At 35.6% G+C, this 19,953-nt stretch overlaps 1 protein-coding gene across 1 annotated transcript; it reads right to left on the bottom strand.

Moving 5' to 3' along the window:
• Positions 1 to 4,806: 4,806 nt before the first annotated feature.
• LOC108025650 (uncharacterized) lies at positions 4,807 to 6,306 on the bottom strand. Its single transcript, XM_017096189.3, has 2 exons — positions 5,792 to 6,306; positions 4,807 to 5,351 (listed from the first exon to the last, which is right to left on the bottom strand). The coding sequence occupies exons 1-2, from the start codon at positions 6,182 to 6,184 to the stop codon at positions 5,124 to 5,126; spliced, it is 621 nt and encodes a 206-aa protein (XP_016951678.1). The 5' UTR covers positions 6,185 to 6,306; the 3' UTR covers positions 4,807 to 5,123.
• Positions 6,307 to 19,953: the final 13,647 nt, after the last annotated feature.

Here is a 19,953-nt window from a genome sequence, read left to right as displayed (position 1 = left end):
TTTTGATTTTGTTTTTATTTCTATTTCTCTTCCTCTGTTGTTTTTGATTGGTTTTTAAACAATGTTGAAGCTTTCCAGATCCTCCCAATGGGAACAAGGTTTTTCCGCTTCAGACTTATTTTGGTTTTCGTTTTTGGAAAATGTGCAACTTTGTTGCAGTTTTGTAGATGGATGTTTCGCATTTTATTTGGCAGACCATGTCTACATGGAAAAACGTTTATGGAAGTTACTAAATTAAACTAACAATGGATCCACAAAAGAAGTATTTAAGCATAAAGGTCCTTAAAAAATATTTTGAAATATATAACAATATTTTGAAAAACATAAAAAACATTTTAAAATATATAAATTTTTTTTTAATCTTTAAAAAATACTTTGAAAGTTGTTTGAAATATTTAAAAAGTGTTTTAAAACATATAAGAAAGTTTTGAAATGTTTAAAAAATATTTTGAAATGCAAAGTATTTTGAAATGTTTGAAAATATTTCAAAAATATATTTTGTGTTTTCTTTTATTTTTACCAAAGTTTTATAAATATATCATTTAAACCTTTTATTTTGACAAAATATCACAAATCTTAATTTTTTGCTTAAAAACTATAATGATTTGTTTTTTTTTCGTATATTTTTGTTTCCTATTCTTTTTTTTTTAGTTATTTCCTATTATTTTCTATTATTTTTACTTTCATTTTCCTAATGCAAATATCGCATTCGCAGTGAATCATGCCAAGTGATTCACCTTGTGGGTGGTGGGAAAATGACTTTTGTCGCCGTTTCTAATCAAGCAGTTCAACGTTTTTTTTTTATTCGCTTTTCGCCCGGGGTGTCACTGCCACGCCCCGCCGCCCACCACACAAATTAAGTTAATTCAATCAGAGTTGCTTCACTCTTGTTGTTGGCTTCCCTTGTTTTTTACCGGCAAAGTTTTTAATGAAATCAAGCGACAACAAAGCAGGCAGAAGAAGCAGCACCGATGCCGGCCGGGAGACAGTCAGCGTCATAACAATAACAACGCTCTCGATGGCCATAAAATACCATTTCACTTATACATGTTGTGTTTTTTGGTGCTTGATTATTTTACTACAATCATTCAGTTTCGGTTTCGTTGGTTGATTTTTTTTTCCATATACTCACTTGGTAAGTGAATTGAGCTGCAGAAAAAATACAAAACAAAAGACGAAAGACACGTTTTCTAAAGTCAGTTGAACGAATAAAACGATGCTCTTTTTTATTACATATATTTTTGTAAATTTTTTTATTATTTATTACTGATTTTAATGGAGAGGTCTTGAGTAAAAATTTTAAAAAGGGTAATAATTTTTTTTATGAATATTAATGAATGTTTTGAAAGCTAAGTTTTAATATTTATGTGACTTACCTTAAATTTTAAAATATATTTTTTTTAAGTCTAATATATTATAAAAAATATAAAGTTATTGAGCAAATGTTTAAAAAATTCTAAATATTTTTTATAATGATTGTAAATATTTTTTTTACGATTTAAATGTTCTTAAATCTATTTTTAAGTATTTTTTATTTGACAAATTTTTTTTAAATAAATTTTAATATTTTAAGTTGTTGTATTATATATATTTTTCTCTGTTCATCCGAGAAGTGGTTATACCTATGAAAATCAAAAGGGTAGACAGATAAGTAGCCGGCAAATTCGCACACACACAATGAGGGCGGCGGGCGAAGCAAAACAGAGTCAACAAAATTGGCGTGCACAATTGTTTAACTGAAAAAAAAAACAACACAAAAATGGCAAGCAACATTTTTTTCTTTTTTTTTAAATTTTTTTTTACACTCTGACCGCGGTCGGTCGCTTTATTGGGTGAAGGTCACGCCGGCTGCGCTGCGACTGCGTCTGCCTTTTGTTTTTATTTTTATAATTTTTTTTTCCTGCTGCCGCTTCTGTTTATCTTTATTTATTTTGGTTTTCATATTTTTTGCGGCTTCTACAGGCTGCGCTGAATTTTGTTTCCAGAAAAGAGTCACCGGGAGTCATTGCCAATTTTGTTTGAATTAAATCATCCTGAGCAAGTTCATTTAAATAAATTTGAACATTAATATCTTATTTAAGAAATTGCATTAAGCCAGGACCAATTATGGTGGAAAAAAATATATTTAGCACTGCAAATTAAAAAAATAAACTTTAAATATTTTACTTAATTTATATTAAATAAATAAAATGTACCAAAAAATTATCTTCCATTTTTTGTTTTTACCCACATAAAAATTCTTTTTTTTAGTATTGATTGTTATGTTTAATTTATCACATTTTTTATTAAGTTGAAAAATGCTTAAAGGTATTTTTATATTAAAGATAAAAAGGACCATTATGACAAATAATTGTTATTTAGTTTTTAATATTTTTTCCAAAACGATTAAAGCTTCTCAAACACACAGCTATTAAATATTAAGGTTATAAAAACTAAAATATAATGTACCAACTTTGCATTTCACAAAAAAAAAAGGAAACAAAAATAATACATGTGTATATATATGAATATTATAAAATAATGTTTGTATAAATTTGCTTGCCAAATAATTATTTAATATTATAAAATATTATTTGCATACGTTTGCTTGCTGTATTATTATTTTGTATTAAATACCTTAAACTTGGTGGTATTTTTTATGCAAAGCAAATTTCTTTCTGTGCACTCCATTACCTTTTTATACAAAATTTATAAATTTGGATTTTTTTTCCTTATTGCTTAATTTATGAATTTAACGCCTCTGCTAAAAGCGCATGTCGTTTCATTTATTTCGCTTAAACCAATTATTTCTTGCCGCTTGCGAGTATGTGTAAAGTTATTTCAGTCACTGTTTAGCGTATATTTTGGTTAATTTATTGCCTAAATTTGATTTTAGAACTGGAAATTCGCTGGACTTCAAGGTCGGTATACTCACACACATGCACACGCACCCACACACATGCACACGCACCCACACACACTCTCACACTTACACACTTTCACACACACACACAAAGAAAGGCAATGCAGAATCAAAAGTACAAAATAGTCATAGAAATCGCAGTGTAAATAATGACAGAAAGGAATATTAAGCAAAATTCAGAAAAATATATGTTAAACTAACAAAGGTACATAGAATCACAGGAGATAATAAAAACACTGGAAACTGCTTAAATAGACAGCTTTAAACCAAAAACCAAAAATACATTTAACAGGCTTCAATAGTTCAACTAAAAAATTGGGAGAAGAGGAGAGAAAAGTTTTGTACATTTTGTATTTTTTTGGAAAATATTTAATAAATGTGTTTTACATGCGTATATATACATACATAATAATAACAACAGTATAATTATAAACTACCAATTATTTGAAGTAAAATATATTATATAATATACACCATATACTTATACATTATTCAATTATATATATATATTTAGAAGGAAACAACAAATTATATATATATATATATATATATTACCTAAATAGATCATTAACAAATTTGTAAGAAAGCGAGGCGTATACGTAATGAAACAACAAACAATTTGACAGGACGGAAGCAAGAGCTTAAGAAGAGAAAACTTTTGTAAGAAAATATGGAAAAATGGTAAAAAAGGATATGTGGAAAAGGCGGAGAAAGTTGAATAAAGAAAAGCGCAGCGAAGAGCCACACACACAAAACGAAGCTGAGTTTTATTGGGGAAAATATACCCATTTATATTTGAAATATTTATAAGAACTTGAAAATCTCGCGTAGCCTTTAAATATTTTAAAAAAAGGTTTATTTTAATTAATATCTATATTTTTTTTTTATTTTTTTCTTTCAATTTACAATTTTTTATAAATCCCTATCACTAATTTAAAGTTCTGATTAGAGCTACAGGGTTTCCTATCGTTTGAGTATAGTATGTGGTTATCCTAGAATATGCCTTTATATTATTAGTTTATTGTTATAATATTCTCTTAGGAACAAACAAATTCAGATTCATACTAAAGTATACGTTTTTTGTGAAATTTGGGGGCATATATACCTTATCTGGTTCTTCTGGAAGATTTTTTTTTAAATTTAAAGTTCTTTTTTCGATTCGCACTCAAGGATCTCATTCCAATAAGGTTTAGGGGGTATATAAAGATAATATGTTTCTCCTGGTGAATTTCGTTAAATTATTAGTCCAACTCTATAGCCTTCCCTTAATCGTTCTACATTTAATTTCCGATTCGCACTAAGGGATATCATTTCGCTTAAGTATAGGGCTATATGCTCACTATCTGGTTCTCCTGGCAGATTTCTTCCTTCGGCGGACAGATGCATTCGAAGGTGTCGCCCAGGGGCCAGCTGTAACTTTTTTCCTTTATATATATTTTTTTATATACCTCCTTTTTTTAGGGGTTCGGATGTCACATAACTGGTCCGGACGGACGGGGCATATAAGACGAAACCATCTCGTTAAACTTTCAACGCACTGCCCTCCTTGTGCGTGCTTTTTCCTTTTTTTCATTTTAATTATGTATAGATTTCGGTGGCTTGCAGCTTGCGAGCGGTTCGCAGACAAGGGGTTAAGGCGTGGAGGGGTTAAGGCTGGGGTTGCAACAGGTGCAATTCGCCGATCGATGAAGTTAACAGTGTTGAAATGAAGGCGAATTAACATTGTGCCCTCACCCAAATCGGGGTTGTATGCCAAAGTCAAGGAGGTTGGTCAACAAGTTTATAAATCCAGAGATCATAAAAATGTAATATGCATATAATATAAATAGGGAAAATTTTTAACCTCTAACAGAGAGGAGTTAATGTTAGTTTTTAATCTTTATAAAATACTTATTTTATATATATTAGATGTCAATTCAAAAAATAATACACTTTATTAATTTACACAGTTGATCGAGTTCCAATTAGGACTTTTGAATAGAAAAAGCTATGAAACATTTACAAAGTCATATGAGACAAAGCTTAAAGATTTCGTTTTCAGAGAGAAGGAAAGAGTATTTGCAGAGGCAATGGCAACGAAGGGGGCATCTCGAACACTGATTAGGGGCGAGTTGGTGTGCGTGCCGCCGCTAACTTAATTGGGCTTAATGCAGGTTCAGATGCAATTATGCCGGCCCTGCACCTTTACTTAATGATGACATTCGGCGGCGACCCGTCCTGATCAAATGATCCGCAGCGAGTACTCGGCCTGCTCCGCGAGCGCCACCTCGAACACGCTTTTCACACAGCACACCATCCCCAGGAAGTACACGTGCAAAAAGAGTGACAGCAGCGTCTGCGGGTTGATCGCCAGGATGCCGGTGATCACCTCGAAGAACCAAATGAACACCTCGACGGACAGGACCGCACTGGTCACCAGGATCCAGGGAGCCATTGAGTTGGGGGACACCTGGGGGAATGGTAGAGAAGGAAGGAAAATCCTGAAGAATTCGCGTTACCAAAAAAGTTATCTTTAAACTAAATGCTAACTTAAAAAAATCGCGTTTGCTGAGAAGTCCATTTAAAAAAATATAAATGCGAGAATCTGCAGAATTCGCATTTGCTTTAAAAGCAACTGAAGTGCTTGCAGTAACACTTAAACCTAATCAACTACGAGTCCACGCTTCGAAAAAATGTTAAAAATAATCCTTGTAAGCCATAAATCCTGAAGAATTCGCCTTTGCGAAAGAAAGTTCGGTTTAGTTTAGTTCGATATAAATGCGAGAATCTGAAGAATTAGCGTTTGCTTTCAAAGCAATTTACTGAAATGTATGCAAGCATACTTTTATACGCTTGAATTAAATTTTCAGAATAATCATAGACATAAATCTGAGGAATTCGCGCACTCACCATTACAATGCCGTAGATGAGCATGAACCAAGCGACCTGGTAGATGCTGGAGCTCAGGAGTCGCACCTTGCGCAGCACCATTTGATCCATTACGTAGAAGTGCCGCTGCCGCCACACGGTGAACTTGCCACAGGGGTCCCTCCACATTTGCAGCACCTCGTAGCAATTGATCACGGCGCCATAGAGGCTGATGAACACCACCAGCCAGTAGACCATGGGGAACAAGGCGGTGCGGCAGAAGCAGGAGGATTGGAGCATGGCTGTGAACTCCCTCCAAATGGTCGTAGGGCAAAAGTTCCAGATCGAGTATTCGTCGTCGTAGTCGTGGCGCAGGTAAAAGAACCTATGCAAAAATCTGTGGACTCGAGAGGTGATATACTGCATTTCGAACATTGTGGTCTGGAAATTTGGCAAATTGTATGGTATTTTTTTGAAGTCTGTTCCACTGGGTTGTTTTGTTACTCTGGGGGGAGTACGAAATGTTTACCGATCCCTTTGACAGTTGAGCAAAAGTTATAATATCAAAGTATTTTTTTTTTCAAAAAGTAGATTGAAAGAAAGATTGTAATTACATTGACTTACACCAAGTGTTTTTTTTACAGGCAGGAAGTACTTTTTTTGGCTGCCACAGGTAACTATACCATGTTCGAGACTCTTGCTGACATCATTTACACTTTTATTTGATGTAACCCTTATGAATTTTTCAATCTAGCAAACTGGAACATCTTAAGTATGCCACTGGCGTTCCATGACAACTACCTGACGCGATAGTTGCGCCCGATAATTGCATTATCTCGGGCCTTTCTAGGAACTATATGCGAATGGATTTAATGGCGCCACCCCACTCTCTTCTCGCGCTCGGTGGGAATCTGCAGATGAGGTCGAAGGTGAAAGTGCCATAAAAATGCGACATCCTGCGCATTGCCATAAAAGTGGCAGTGCTCGATCGTAAAAACCCTCGGATCGGATAAGCCAAAGACGACGATAATAGGGTCTTCCTATGTGTGCTAAATGTCAACCCTTAACCCCAGCCGAACTACCTGTCCGAGTTTCACTGGCTGCAGGTGTTTTCCCGGCCGGAGATGAATCAGCTAACTGAGTGAGTACAGAACCATTATTATTATATTGAAATGCCCCAGACCCCCGAACACTTGCCCCAGCATTTTTGTCGAGTTAATTGCACGCTTTGCACGCACTCAAAGAATTTAGGTAATATAACACCTTCATTTTTAAACCAATTTTATTCGAAGCAGAAAAAATTTATAGGAAAGTTTTTTTTTATATTTTTTTTATATTTTTATTTACATTTGTTTTTTAATTAATTTCCTAAATTAAATGATAGGTCTTTAATACGAAGAATTCGCTAATAAAAGATCTAGCTATCCTAAACTCTAAAGAATTCGCGTTAGAAATAAATGCAACTTATAAAAGGGATAACTTAGTTTTAATGATGTGTTTTTTTAAAGTATGCATTCTATAACTAAAGAATTCGCGCTCTGATTTCAATGCCAAGCTCATATAGGATCAAGTAATCCGAAATCCTCAAGAATTCGCGCTTGAATAAAATGCAACTTCCTTAACTACTAACTAAATTTAATCAATTTATTTATAACAAAAGAAATTTGAGTTGAAAAATTAACTAAAATGAACTAACCTATGCTATTGATTTGTATCTGGAAACTAAATTTTTTTCAATGATTTTGTGGCTCTATTTTTTCGCAGTGCTTAGATAGTTTGGCTGCTGTTGCTGTGGGGTGGAAATGACCGGGGTAAAAGTCTGACTAATTGAAGACCCGCGATCGCCCGCTTCCGAAATGCCCTCCCCCCGGCTTCTATTTGTTTAATAAATTTTTCTATTTGCCTGCTTAACATGGCGTGGGCCATCGCATCGCTTACGGTTTTAATGACACTTTGTTTTGGTTGTTTAATTTTTTCCGTTTTTCGCCGGCCTTAATTGCCACTATTCCACTATTCCACTATTTTCACCAAGCTGATTCATGCGGGCCGCCACTGCCATTCGACTTGAATAGTCAAACTATGTATATATATATATACAACTCTGTCGATGTTCAACGGACTCAATATTTCATTGATGGCCCGATGATGCGGACGGTTTCCATTGTTGACTCAAGCGAGACACTTTTCAGGTTCTAAGGTCTCGGGTCCCTTGGATTTTCCATTTGTCACGACTCCTGGTCAATTGAATGGCCGCTCCGAACGATTCTTGGCAGCATGACAAGTGCAATTTGGCCAAGAAAGCGCTTCCTGTCGCAAGTGGCATTAATAAAAGTCGACGGGCATAAAGGCTGGGAATCCATCACGGCGCTGAAGGATTTCGACTTCGACTTCGATTTCGATTCCAAGAAAGCGGATCAAAGGGTCATTCCTGTCCCCTCGACAATTGTCCTGTGGATTTGTTCTAAATTTTAACTGCAATTTGTATTGCGATTGCCTGGGGAATTGCTGCCTTTGTGGTCAAGCTATCCATAGTTTATTGCTGGCCATCAATTTAAAGTCAGGGTTTTAACGAGTGTTTAACAAATATAAATATACATTTTCATCAGTATATTTATCAAACATTTATCACACACAAAGCCATTAGCAGTAGGTCTCTTAAGTCATTAAAGGATATTAGTTAGTTTCCTGTAAATACGATTTTATTATGGTTTTAACCCACTTTATGGAACTTTCCCGCCCTGAAACTCCCAAAATACTTTTGCCCCACTTATTATTGGCTTAAGGATAAGCCGCAGCTGAGTCTGGTCTCTGAAAGCAGAGGCGTGGTCTTTGGTTTGATTTCCCTAAAGTATGTTAAGGGGCAGTTCCTTTAAAGCATAATTAATCAATATAATGCATAAGCCCCTTTCGAGATGCGCATATGGATAAAGTTCTGTGGAACAAGAAAAAACTTTAGCCAACTCCCAAAGTCGAGGCCATTAATCATAATGGGATGCCAGCTGAGGAAGCAAGGGCAATATATCGACACCAAACTGATACACTGACAGAAGAGAGGGTTGTATTTTTAATTGTTATCGATTTTGTTAATCGATAAAAATACATTTTATATTATAATTTATGAATTGATATTATAAATGTATGATTAAATGATTTATAAGATATCTCTGATCATGATACATTTTTATTTTTAATATATTTTTTTTTTGAAGCAACAAATGTATTTTAAGAAATTTAGCAAAACCTTTTAAAATCTTCAAATTAGATAGGTAAAACACATATGTATATATTTTTCGGAATCCTAAGCCCATTTTATGATATTTTCTTGTGGTGTAAGACCACCGAAAATAATACTATATGTGGGCGTGGCGTGATCTAAAGTCCCGCCGAAATTTCGCCATATTCCCAATGACTAAATCATCTTGGCTTCCAGTGCCTAGCAACACGATCAGAAATTTTCCGCCAGCAGGGGAAAAAATCGTTCTTTTCTTTTTTTCTTCGCAAAAATCAAGAAAAGGTGTTGGCGGCATCATAACAGAGGAAGCCGGGGAGGTATTAGTATTATATAGAAGATGGAAACCGTTTGCTGCTACCCATTATTTTTATCGCCTTTTTTTTTTGGCCACCCGAAATAGATTTGACCTATTTTCTGCACGTTCCGTCAATTCCCCAATTCCTTATTTTTTGCACACCGTCTTCTACATTTTGATGGTTCATATTAAAATTGTACCGCGCCTAATAAATAAACGAACTCTTCCTCTTTTTGGCCCATCAAATCGGGAACACCGATGGGCTCTGAGGTATATTATATATCTATTTGGGGGTTAGGGATGAATTCCCAAAGGTAAACAAAATAAATTGTAAGTAAAGCAAACATTTAGAATGAATTAATTGAAATTTAAAAAAAATACTAGGTGTAAGTTTTCATTGCCCTTTATAATATCAATATATTTAGAATACATCATACTAATATATTTAAAATAAAAATACATATAATATTACAGATATTTATTTTCTGTGAAAAGTTTAAAATACAAATGGGTCAACTCTTTTGCTATTTCATAAGGGATACATTACAGTCGATTCATTCGCAAGTCGTACTAAATTTTAGTCGAATAAAATGCGTTGTTTCTTTGACGGCAATTCTATTCTATTCTATTTTACTTTTTTGGCGCATATCGCTTGAGGCGGCACAAAAATAGCGCCTACCGATCCGAGGGGAAAAATTAGAAATGCGAAATTAAATAGATATAGAATGGATACCATGGGGGCTATGCGCCCAGATCGTACAATATGCAAACATTAAAACATACGTATAAAAAATAAATAGAAGCCGTCTTGAATAAACACACGGATGCCCGTCACACGCGCTGAAATAGCGAGCGAACGGTATTTTTAGCGAAAGCGAAAGATACACGGCCGTCGCAGATGTAGATACATAGATACAGATGCGGATATGGATACGGATTTGGATCTAGATCTGGATTTGGAATGGGAATAGGCATAGGCATACGTATGGTGAGGAAACAGGGCCATTAGCTCGTCGAAGGGCCGTTCGGATTAGCAAGGTGCTGTCCATATGTGAGCATAATTGCTCGCACAGCTGGATATCTTGCAGATGCAGATACAACGCCTTATGGATACAGAGATACACGTACGTCATGTTAGCTGAAGGTGAGCGCGTGAGATATAAGTATTTATTTTTTTTAAATATATTATGTTTATAAAATATTAACAAAGGCTTGAACTAAATATTAATAAAATTGTATAGATAATTAGACTATTATTTAAAGTAATGGTTTTAACTTTGAGCTTTATATTGATATTTTTTTCTAATAAAAATATCTTTTTCTAATATAAATATATTATCAAACTAAAAGCTTTCTTCAGTAAATATTTCAAATATTTCAAATTTACTGAAATCGTTTCTTTTTTTCTATATTTATTCTTAGCAAGATTATCATGGTTTTTTTTTTAGTACCAGCTCACGAGTCCATCGCTAAACGTAAATGGCAAACAAATTTGTCTTTGAACTTCGTTTATTACATTTGCCACAAGACACAATTTGTGTATTTTGCCCATTACATCAACCCCTGGCGAACGGCGACAGTTGGATGATTCGAGGGGCTGGTGTCGAACGGGGATATCAATCAAGCCATCAATCAATCAATCATACCGCACACTGAGCGAAACGCCGCCAGGAGATTTACGACTGGCCATTAATGTTCGATAAGAACATATGCCTATTGTTGGTTTATTCGAACAACTAAAACCCCTTCGATTTTAACATGCAGACAAAATGCATTCGATCGAAGCCAGAAATCAAATGATATTTAAATCACTTTGCACGATATCCATTTATTATTCTTTTGTTCTAGCACCTATCAAATGGGTTCAGTGAAAGGGGGTCAAGTTGGGGGGAATACATTTTAAGCACTTGATTTAGTTTTAATTAATTAATGCATTATAAAACGGGTCACGATTGGAACTAGTCATTGTTCAGATCTATTTTAAAACCTATCTATAGTACTGCTGACGATCTTGATCATATCAGGCCATTCTAATTAAATTTAAAAAACTACTCTGGTTATAAAAAATAAATTCTTATTACAAAAGTATTATTATATTTTTTATGTAATTGTTGAGATCTATTTTAAAACCTATCTATATTATTAATTTTAAAAAAGATTATAATATTTTTTATGTAATTGTTGAGATCTATTTTAAAACCTATCTATATTATTGCTGACGATCTTGATCTTACCAAGCCATTTTAATTTAATTTAAAAAATTAAAAAATGTCACTGGTAATAAAAAAAAATTCGTAATATATTTTTTTAATGTAACAGTATCATGTAGCTATTAAATATACATAAATATCTACTGCTAATTCCTGCAGCCTCAAATCATTGTAAATGGAACTCCCTTGTCAAACCATTTAAAGCCCAATCACAACAAATGTGGGTCCCACAATGAATAATCTTGGGCCAAAAACCAACCACAATCGGGACCGAATCGCCTGACAGTTTCACTTTCCCTTCAATTGAGTGAAATCGATCCCAGTGCCGGTGGCCATAGCCCATATCCCGTGTCCCTATCAATATCCTGGCTAGTTACCGATCGACTTCCGTATCGGTGGCACAGAAATTAGGCCATATCCCATTACCAGGGCTTAGAATGCCCTCTCAGCCGTGTGGACCTACCTGATGCGATCGCTATTGTTAATTGGGCTTGGGATCGGATCGGTTTGGTTGGAATCGCTGATCTCTGATCCCTGGGATGTGGGATCTTAAATCTGGGATCTTTGCTGCCGCTGTCATTACACTGCTCACGATCGCTCGGCAACAGCGATCCGAAATCTCCAAGATACGCAAGAAAAAAACGCGTCACGTCGAGTGGAAAAGGTTGCCGGGGGATTTATGGCTAGTTGAAGTCGGAATGCCCTTGAACGGAGATCTCTTTGTGTGTTTGGTCTTTGAAGAGTGTTTTTGTGGAAAGGCAAACTGGATGATGTGTGTGTTTCTCTAGATACTTCATACAAGAACGGCCAAGTATCTGAAGTATCTATGGGTTCTGCGGCATTATCCGTAATCCCATCGATGGTGGGTGGGTTCGTCGTACACCGTTTTTATAATAATTTTTTGCAAATATCATTAAATACCATTAATTCTGTCCACTTCAACAGCTGATAGATAAATCATCTATGATTTATACACCAGGAATCACTGTGCAATACCAAAACTAAATCAAAATTCATAACGTTCCCATTCGTTTGGCATTCAAGAATCGGCATTGGGTGAAATCCACTGCGATTCCCGCACAAAATCGACTAATCGCGTTCAGGAAGAACCTTTCAAATCGAATTCAATCGAATTCAGAGGTTGATTGGCCACACAAAAGGTGAAGCTTCTTTGTTCTACTTTTCGTTCGATTGTCTTCCACATTTCTTATGCGTACCCCCCTTTTGTTGATATATCGTATTTTATTTCTGCTTTGCCGGGAGGCACGACCAAGTTTCTCTCCCCTATTTAATATGTATACAGGGAAAACAATTGGAAAATTATATAAAAAAATATTAGAAATATTTCTAAGTGATTTAATAAAAATTAAATATCTTTCAAATGGATCTTCGCTTAGAAACCTTTTGTGCAATATACCAAAGATATATCTTGCAAACCAAGCTACAATGTAATCTAGTTTTTCTGCTGTGTAAAGAAATAAAAGTTAAATTTGCATATGGGCTGGGGGTTGGGGTGTTGTGAGGGGGTTTTTTTTATTTTTTTTTTAGGGGGCGAACATTTGCTAGTTTGTTGCGGCAAAAGCTTCCGCATTTGATAAGCGTTCAACGGCGGCAGCGCTGCCGGCGATTTCGTTTCGGTTTTTTCTGGCTTGGCAACACCTTCGCCGCCCCCAAACCACCCATTGCCCCGCTCTGGGCCCCACCCCCGGCAGCCCACCCCTTTCGGTCACCTTTCTATTCGTTCTGCATAATTTGGAAATTTAGTATTTGCTTTTCTAATTTGATTTCGGGGCTGCTCGCATAAAAAGTCCAACCAGCAGACGGGCGAAACTTTTTGGCAAGGTCAGTGATAGCGTTACTTCCACTGTACAGTAGACTCCGCCAAATAGCAAACATGATACTAAAATAAAAAATAAAAAAATAAAATAAATATTTTAAAAATATATGACATTTATAAAACATTTTTGAAATTTTAAAAATAAAAAAATAATAAAAAGTTTGGCACATAAGTTACCTCTTTCCAAGCTCTACTATAGCGTTTACTTTCAGCAATAATCACGAGACTTTTTACTACGTGCACTTAAGATAAGGCATCTACATACCTTATAAAGAACAGTTGGCACTTTTAATGTGGAATTTTAAAAATGTAAAAATTGTAAGCTAATAAATGGCAAGCATTTAGCCTCCCAAATATTGTAAATTTTTACCCTAATGGTTTTGCAAAGTTTCAAGGCTAGATTTGCACTTTATAAGCGAGTTTGCACTGTACGAATGGTCTGCTGCTGCTGTCTTAATAAATTTAATTTAATTGATTTCTTTTTTATGGACTCTTCTCTCCTTTGGCGTTTGTTAAACATGTATATATGCATTTAAACAGAACCGAAATTGAGATAGTTCTTTCAGATTTTTTGCCAGCTTTTTCATCCATTTTTTCATATCATTTTTTTTTCGTTTCTTTTTTATATTTTATAATATATGTATATTTAATTTCTTTTTCATGGTCGCATGTTGCGCACGCTCCTCATTCGTTTACGCCCACTGATATCAACGGCGCCACTGCCGGGGGGGATGGTTTTCAAGGGGGAACCTTTTGGCAAATACAGATTGTGGGGGAAAAAGTTTCGACGTAGTTTGCCATTGATTCATTGCCCCCTCTGATAACCACACACCGAGAATTTTAGAGTCCAGCCATGACAATGGCATGTCTTCAGGTAGGCAGAAGGCACAGGGGCGGCGACTCAAAGGGGGCTGAGGTAGGCTACTCAGAACCTGGAGGTTTTCTGGAGTAGTCGAGAGATCCGACAGCAATTATTCCGCATGACACTGACAAAATGTCGCATTACACGACAAACACATCAAAAGGGCATTGGAAAAGGTGAAGTCCACTGGTATTTGGTAGTTACAAACCATTATATTAGAACCCAAAGTAATATATTACAATCTTTAAATATTGTTACCCCAAAATTGTAATAAAACTTATTGATTTGTTCTACACACATATATGGTTAAAAATAACCATTCTGCGTTTAATGGGCTTGAAGTAAATCAATAATTGTGGAATTAAAAGCACACAAAATCAAGCAATTGTAAAAACAATAAAGAAAGAAGTGACTGGAAAAATATATAAATATAGAAAAGGAGAGAGACGGCTTAAATACTCTAAGAGTAGTCAATAAAATGTTTTTGATGTATATACATGATGGATATATTTTGATTTGACTGTATTATGTTCAAAGGAAATATCAATTTCACTTCTTTTTTGAGTAAGCTGAAGTACCTTTACAACGTCTTACTTCAAATGTGGGCTAAAATTTCTCCAAATGAAATAGTACCCCTAGAAAGAGTATGGCAAATCGAGCGAACAAATCGAATCATGTTGCCCAATTAGATGAGGAGCTGACAGCAATGATGAAACAATGTACACAATCTATACATCTATTTGGGGCTGTAAATAGATATTTATATTGTATGTGTACGCATGGGGGAGCCGTGATAAATGGATCGATGTACAGAGATCGAATTGTGTTCATTTATTGTAGATCATATTAGGCAATTGTTATTACATTTAAATTGAACCTTTCATACACAATCGATTGTGCGTCGCATTTATCATAGTTTGGCAACTCAATCACTGACAGATGAATTGATAATGTGGTTTTTATTTAGCCACTCAATATTGGTAAGATCTTTATGGGAATTGGAACAGGGAATAGGTCACATTGTAATGTGCAGTGTGACCATGCAAGTCAAACGTAGTCCAATTTATTGCTTCACAATGGTCACATTGCAGATTTATATATTTAAGTTGTATTTAAAAGACACGTTTTTCCATAAAAATGAGCTGTGTTAATTCATAGATATACTTTAATGATTGCGGCTACTGATCATTTGCTGAGCTGGCTGATAAATCAACCTGCTGGCTTTCGGCCAAGAGCTAAGTTTTGGCCAGCGGGCAATTAGCCAGAGTGTCATATATGCAGTGGGCTGGCCTGGCAATTAGACGGACGTCAAATCGGATATATATACACATATATAGAGTCACTTCCACCCCGGATCGGAACCGATGGCAGTTATCAAGCGGAAGTCGTTCAATATGCGTGGCCCGTGGCTCCCTGGCCTGATGTTCTGACTTCCAGCCAACGGCGCGTGTCCAGTGCGTAGGTATTAACGCATGAAATTGGCCACCTTTTGATGGCCCGAAGCACTGAACCACTGAGCCACCGGGCCACCAAGCCACCAAACCACCGAACCACCGAACAATACCCACGTAGATTAAAAACTATTTAGGATAATTTGACCGGTCACAGGTGTCTTTCCTGCTCCTCCTTCTGTTTCCCCTTTTCTTTTTTTTGTGCGACTCTGACTGCTTTAATTGATTGAGTCGTACAGGTAATGTAAAGATAATTATGGGTGCCACAATGGCTTATAATATCGTCAACAGCTAAGTGAAATTCTAGTTAGGGGCTGCTTAAAAACATATTAAAAAGGTAGGCAAATTAAAAAAAAAAATGGAAAATAAATTTAAACATCTTTTGAGTGCACAAATTTGTTTATGCTTGCCAAATGTTGTTTGGCCAAGTGAAGAACGCAATTTGCTAAGTCGACCATATTAAAGAATCGATTCGCCAACTGCGTTGTTTCTGTTGCAAATTTTCCACTATGAATACTCCCATTTCGTTGTGGATTTCGCATTATTGTGTTTTCTGTTTCGGCTTTCACCTGTGGGTTGGTAAACAAAATGCGACGCACTTTCGGCTAGAAACAAAAATAATAATACATAATAAAAGTAAAAAAAAAGGCCAAAAACTATAGCCAATAGCCTTGAGTTGGCCGACTAAAAGTTGGCGATAAGTCGCAGAGAGCTGATACGCAATCAATGGCGCAGCAGTTCATGTATTTCAAAGCTTTTCACCTTCGACTTTGGATGGGCATCGGAATCGGAATCGGATTTGGATTCGGAATGGGATTGAGAATGGGATAGTGGTCCGACCAGATCGCCCCTAGATAACCGAGCCCACTAATTTGCAAAAATTCAATTTGGTTCGATGGAAGATCAGAGACTTTAATCGCCCGCAGAAGGTCGTTGGAACAACTTTCTCTGGCTAGGAAACTAATAGATAATTGCAGGCAATCAGCTATTAAATGCAATGGGTATGGCAAATAACTTTGAGCTGGGCATTCTTGCCAAGAGATTTTGGTTCTTTTACCAAGGGGAAATAGATGTTGTATCACAAAATCTATTTATTTTACAGCTACATTTAAATTAAAATTAGTTTCCCTATGTTATAGAAATTGTTACACACTTAACTTAATTATTTAATCATTCAAAATGGTGCCAAAAGGGCATTTATCTGTGATATATTTTTTAGCCTATGTGCAATCACCTGGTTAGTTTTCATTTTCTGGCCGGCAAATTGAGTGAGCCATGGGATCACTGATCTGTTAATTTATTGAAAAATGTGTCAAATGCCAATTCAAGCCTCTCTCACTTGAGCTTTTTACCTGTCCGCAAGGTGAGTCGGCCAGTCACTTGCCAACAACATTCCATCGACAACACGCCCCTTCCCACTTTTCAAGTCAGTTACAGCCATTTACTCGTTACTACCCGTCCATTCATAGAAGTTTCGCAAAAGTCGGGGTTAAAACAAAATATATACATACCTGTTTATAATATAAAATTTAATAACAAATTTTTTAAATATAAAAAAAGTTGTTTCACTATTGATTTTTTATTATTATTATTTAATTAGAGATAAAACTAGTTCCACACTTTAGTTTATTTGCATACAAAGCATACAAATTATTCTATTATATAATAGAAATAATTTTATAATTCTTTATTTACTTATATTTTCTTGCTATTTTTGTTACCCTAGAAAATAGTCGTATTATTTTAAACCATGCTGTCTAATAGGACCGGCCATTTCCGATTTCCGATCCAGCTGGCAGCAGATCGATATCTTATGCAATCTTTTGGGTATTTCTGGTATTCCTAGCGCTACAAATTAGTTTTCCGCCTACAAAAAAACTTCCATTCCCTGGCTGCTGGAATTCTGAGCCCAGAAATTTGCATTTGCCAAACGTGTTAAAAATATAAAAGTATAAAAATCAACAGGGGTCGGTAGTCGGCTGTCGACGGGATTATGTAAATGGCCATTCAGAATTAGTTGGAGTGGCACAGGTTGATGGCGGGGAAAACCCTTCGATGAGGAAGCCCCCGAGGAGGGTGCTTTCAATTTGTTGCCAGGCACTAAATCATTTAGAAAAATCTGTAAAGTATTAAATTACTAAAATTTGGCATATTTGGCAGGTATCATTGAGATTTCTTAGTCATACAAATGCAAATTTCCTAGCTTATATATTGTTAGATAAATGGTTTTGTGTCTGTAATTAGGAAATTGTAAATTGTGCTGGTCTATAATTGTGCTTACTTTTAAGGGACCTAAACGATTTGTAATGGGAAACATTGTAAATTAAAATGAAATTTGTTGTGGCAGTTTGTACCATCGAGATGTCAGACGCAGAGAGCCAGAAGTTTTGGCTTTTCGGCAACGCCCACAGCCACTTTCTGGGGAGCGTCTGCGACTGTTAGGTGGCTACATGCTGCTGCTGTGGGTGCTGTCATCCACTTTTTGTGGGGGCAAACAATTTGGCACCAACTACATGCTACATACAATAAAGATACGTATAAAAATGAAATAAAACGCGCAGCGGAAAGGCCAAAAAGCCGCCGAGTTGTGGCCAAAAGCGGCTCAAGTTGTGGCCATTTCAGGTGGGCTCTCGCACACTTGCCAACACAACACACTCGCAGGTTGGGGCCAATGTACGTACGATTGGACCACGCATTTTGATTTCAGCCATGTCTGCGACTACGTCACGTGTGCCGCATTTTAATATATCGCCCGCAGCAGAAGTCCGTCCACAAAGTCAGTCAAAGAATGGTTTAACGAGGGTAATATCTCTCGACCATCACATACCCGGTAATCCTATCGCCTGTTTATAGGTCATTTTCATGGGAAAATAGTTTAGGCAATTAATCAAGATTTTCTTAAGTTCCTAATTGATTTAGGTATTAAAATGGCAGCCAAGCAAGTCCAAAATCGCAATCATATGAAAATAAATTCCACCAAACTCCTACTTAAATCATTATAATAATTAGCTACTATATCTTTTATAATTTCCTTAAAATAGTTTTGTTTTAAGATATATGTAAAATTTATATAGTAATTTGTAAAAAATTGCATAACAATATGCCTCTAAAAATCAAAATGTTAGGGTACGAATCAATTAAAAGAAAGGGTGAAAAATGCATAAGGCATTTGAATGGTTACTTTGATTTATGAATGAATCAATGAATCGAACTAAAGGAATCGTATTTTATTGTGCAGTCCAAACTCCACGCGTAAATAATAGAGAAACAATAAGAAGCCACAAAGTGTTCTGTTAGACAAAGCATATACGTTATACTAGAGTGCCTCGACTAGCAGATACCCATTTCTTAGCTCAAGGAGAGGGAGCTGTAATGGAGATGTAGATCCTCTTTTCGACTACTCTATGTGCCTATTAAATTATGTATTCTAATCAAAAAATATATTTTTAATAAGGTCAAAATCGTTTTCGTCTTATTTGCCTACTTTTAAACGAATACAACATACCCTTTTACTCTACGAGTAACAGCTATAAATAGCCTAGCTTTAAATCAAATTAAATTGACAAATTGGCCGGGGCTCGGCCAACTACAGTGGAGCCTCAAACTGGCCAACAGCTTTCACTGTGGGAAAGTGAATGATGAGCCCTTTTCCTCTTTTAATCCAACCAAGTGTACATGCGGAGTCACATTTATAGGTCTGCTGGTTTAATTTGTCATCAGAAATGAAAAGCTTAGCTCTACACAATTTTTTCATTTATACTAAACAATTTTAAAGGATTAAAATATTTTGAAAAAACGTTGGCAATATCAAAAATATATTTGTTTAATCTTAATATATAGATTATTTAGATTTCTTTAGGCCATATTTTTTTAAAACCTATTCTAATCTTCCTTAATTATTTTGTAATTTTAATGAATTTTTTTTCTGCTGCTACTATGTTACCCTCGACTGTGTGGGATCTAATAGTTTCAAATGCCAGACAAAGCTCGGGAAACCAAGGCACATAAAAGGAGCGTCGGCAAACTTAATGATCCGCATAAGCAGAGGTCGAAACGGAGACACGGGCAGCGTAGGTGTTAAATTTGGGCCTCGTCTTCGGCCAATTTGGTTGCTGCTGTTATAATTAAACGAAGGCACCCACAACTACGGCTAGAAACAGTCATATCTAGTGCTGCACTAAGGAAAATCCATATCTATAATTATAAAATATTATATAAAAATTCTTAAAAATGTAAAACCGATCTCTGACCTTTGAAAATTGAAAAGTTATGAAATATTGGAAGGAATTAAATAGTTTTTTAAATGAAGAACTAGGC

Source organism: Drosophila biarmipes, chromosome X (genome assembly GCF_025231255.1).
Source record: "Drosophila biarmipes strain raj3 chromosome X, RU_DBia_V1.1, whole genome shotgun sequence".
NCBI classification, from domain to species: Eukaryota; Metazoa; Arthropoda; class Insecta; order Diptera; family Drosophilidae; genus Drosophila; species Drosophila biarmipes.
Note: the sequence above shows the minus strand (reverse complement) of the source record. Positions and strands in the feature narration are given on the sequence as shown.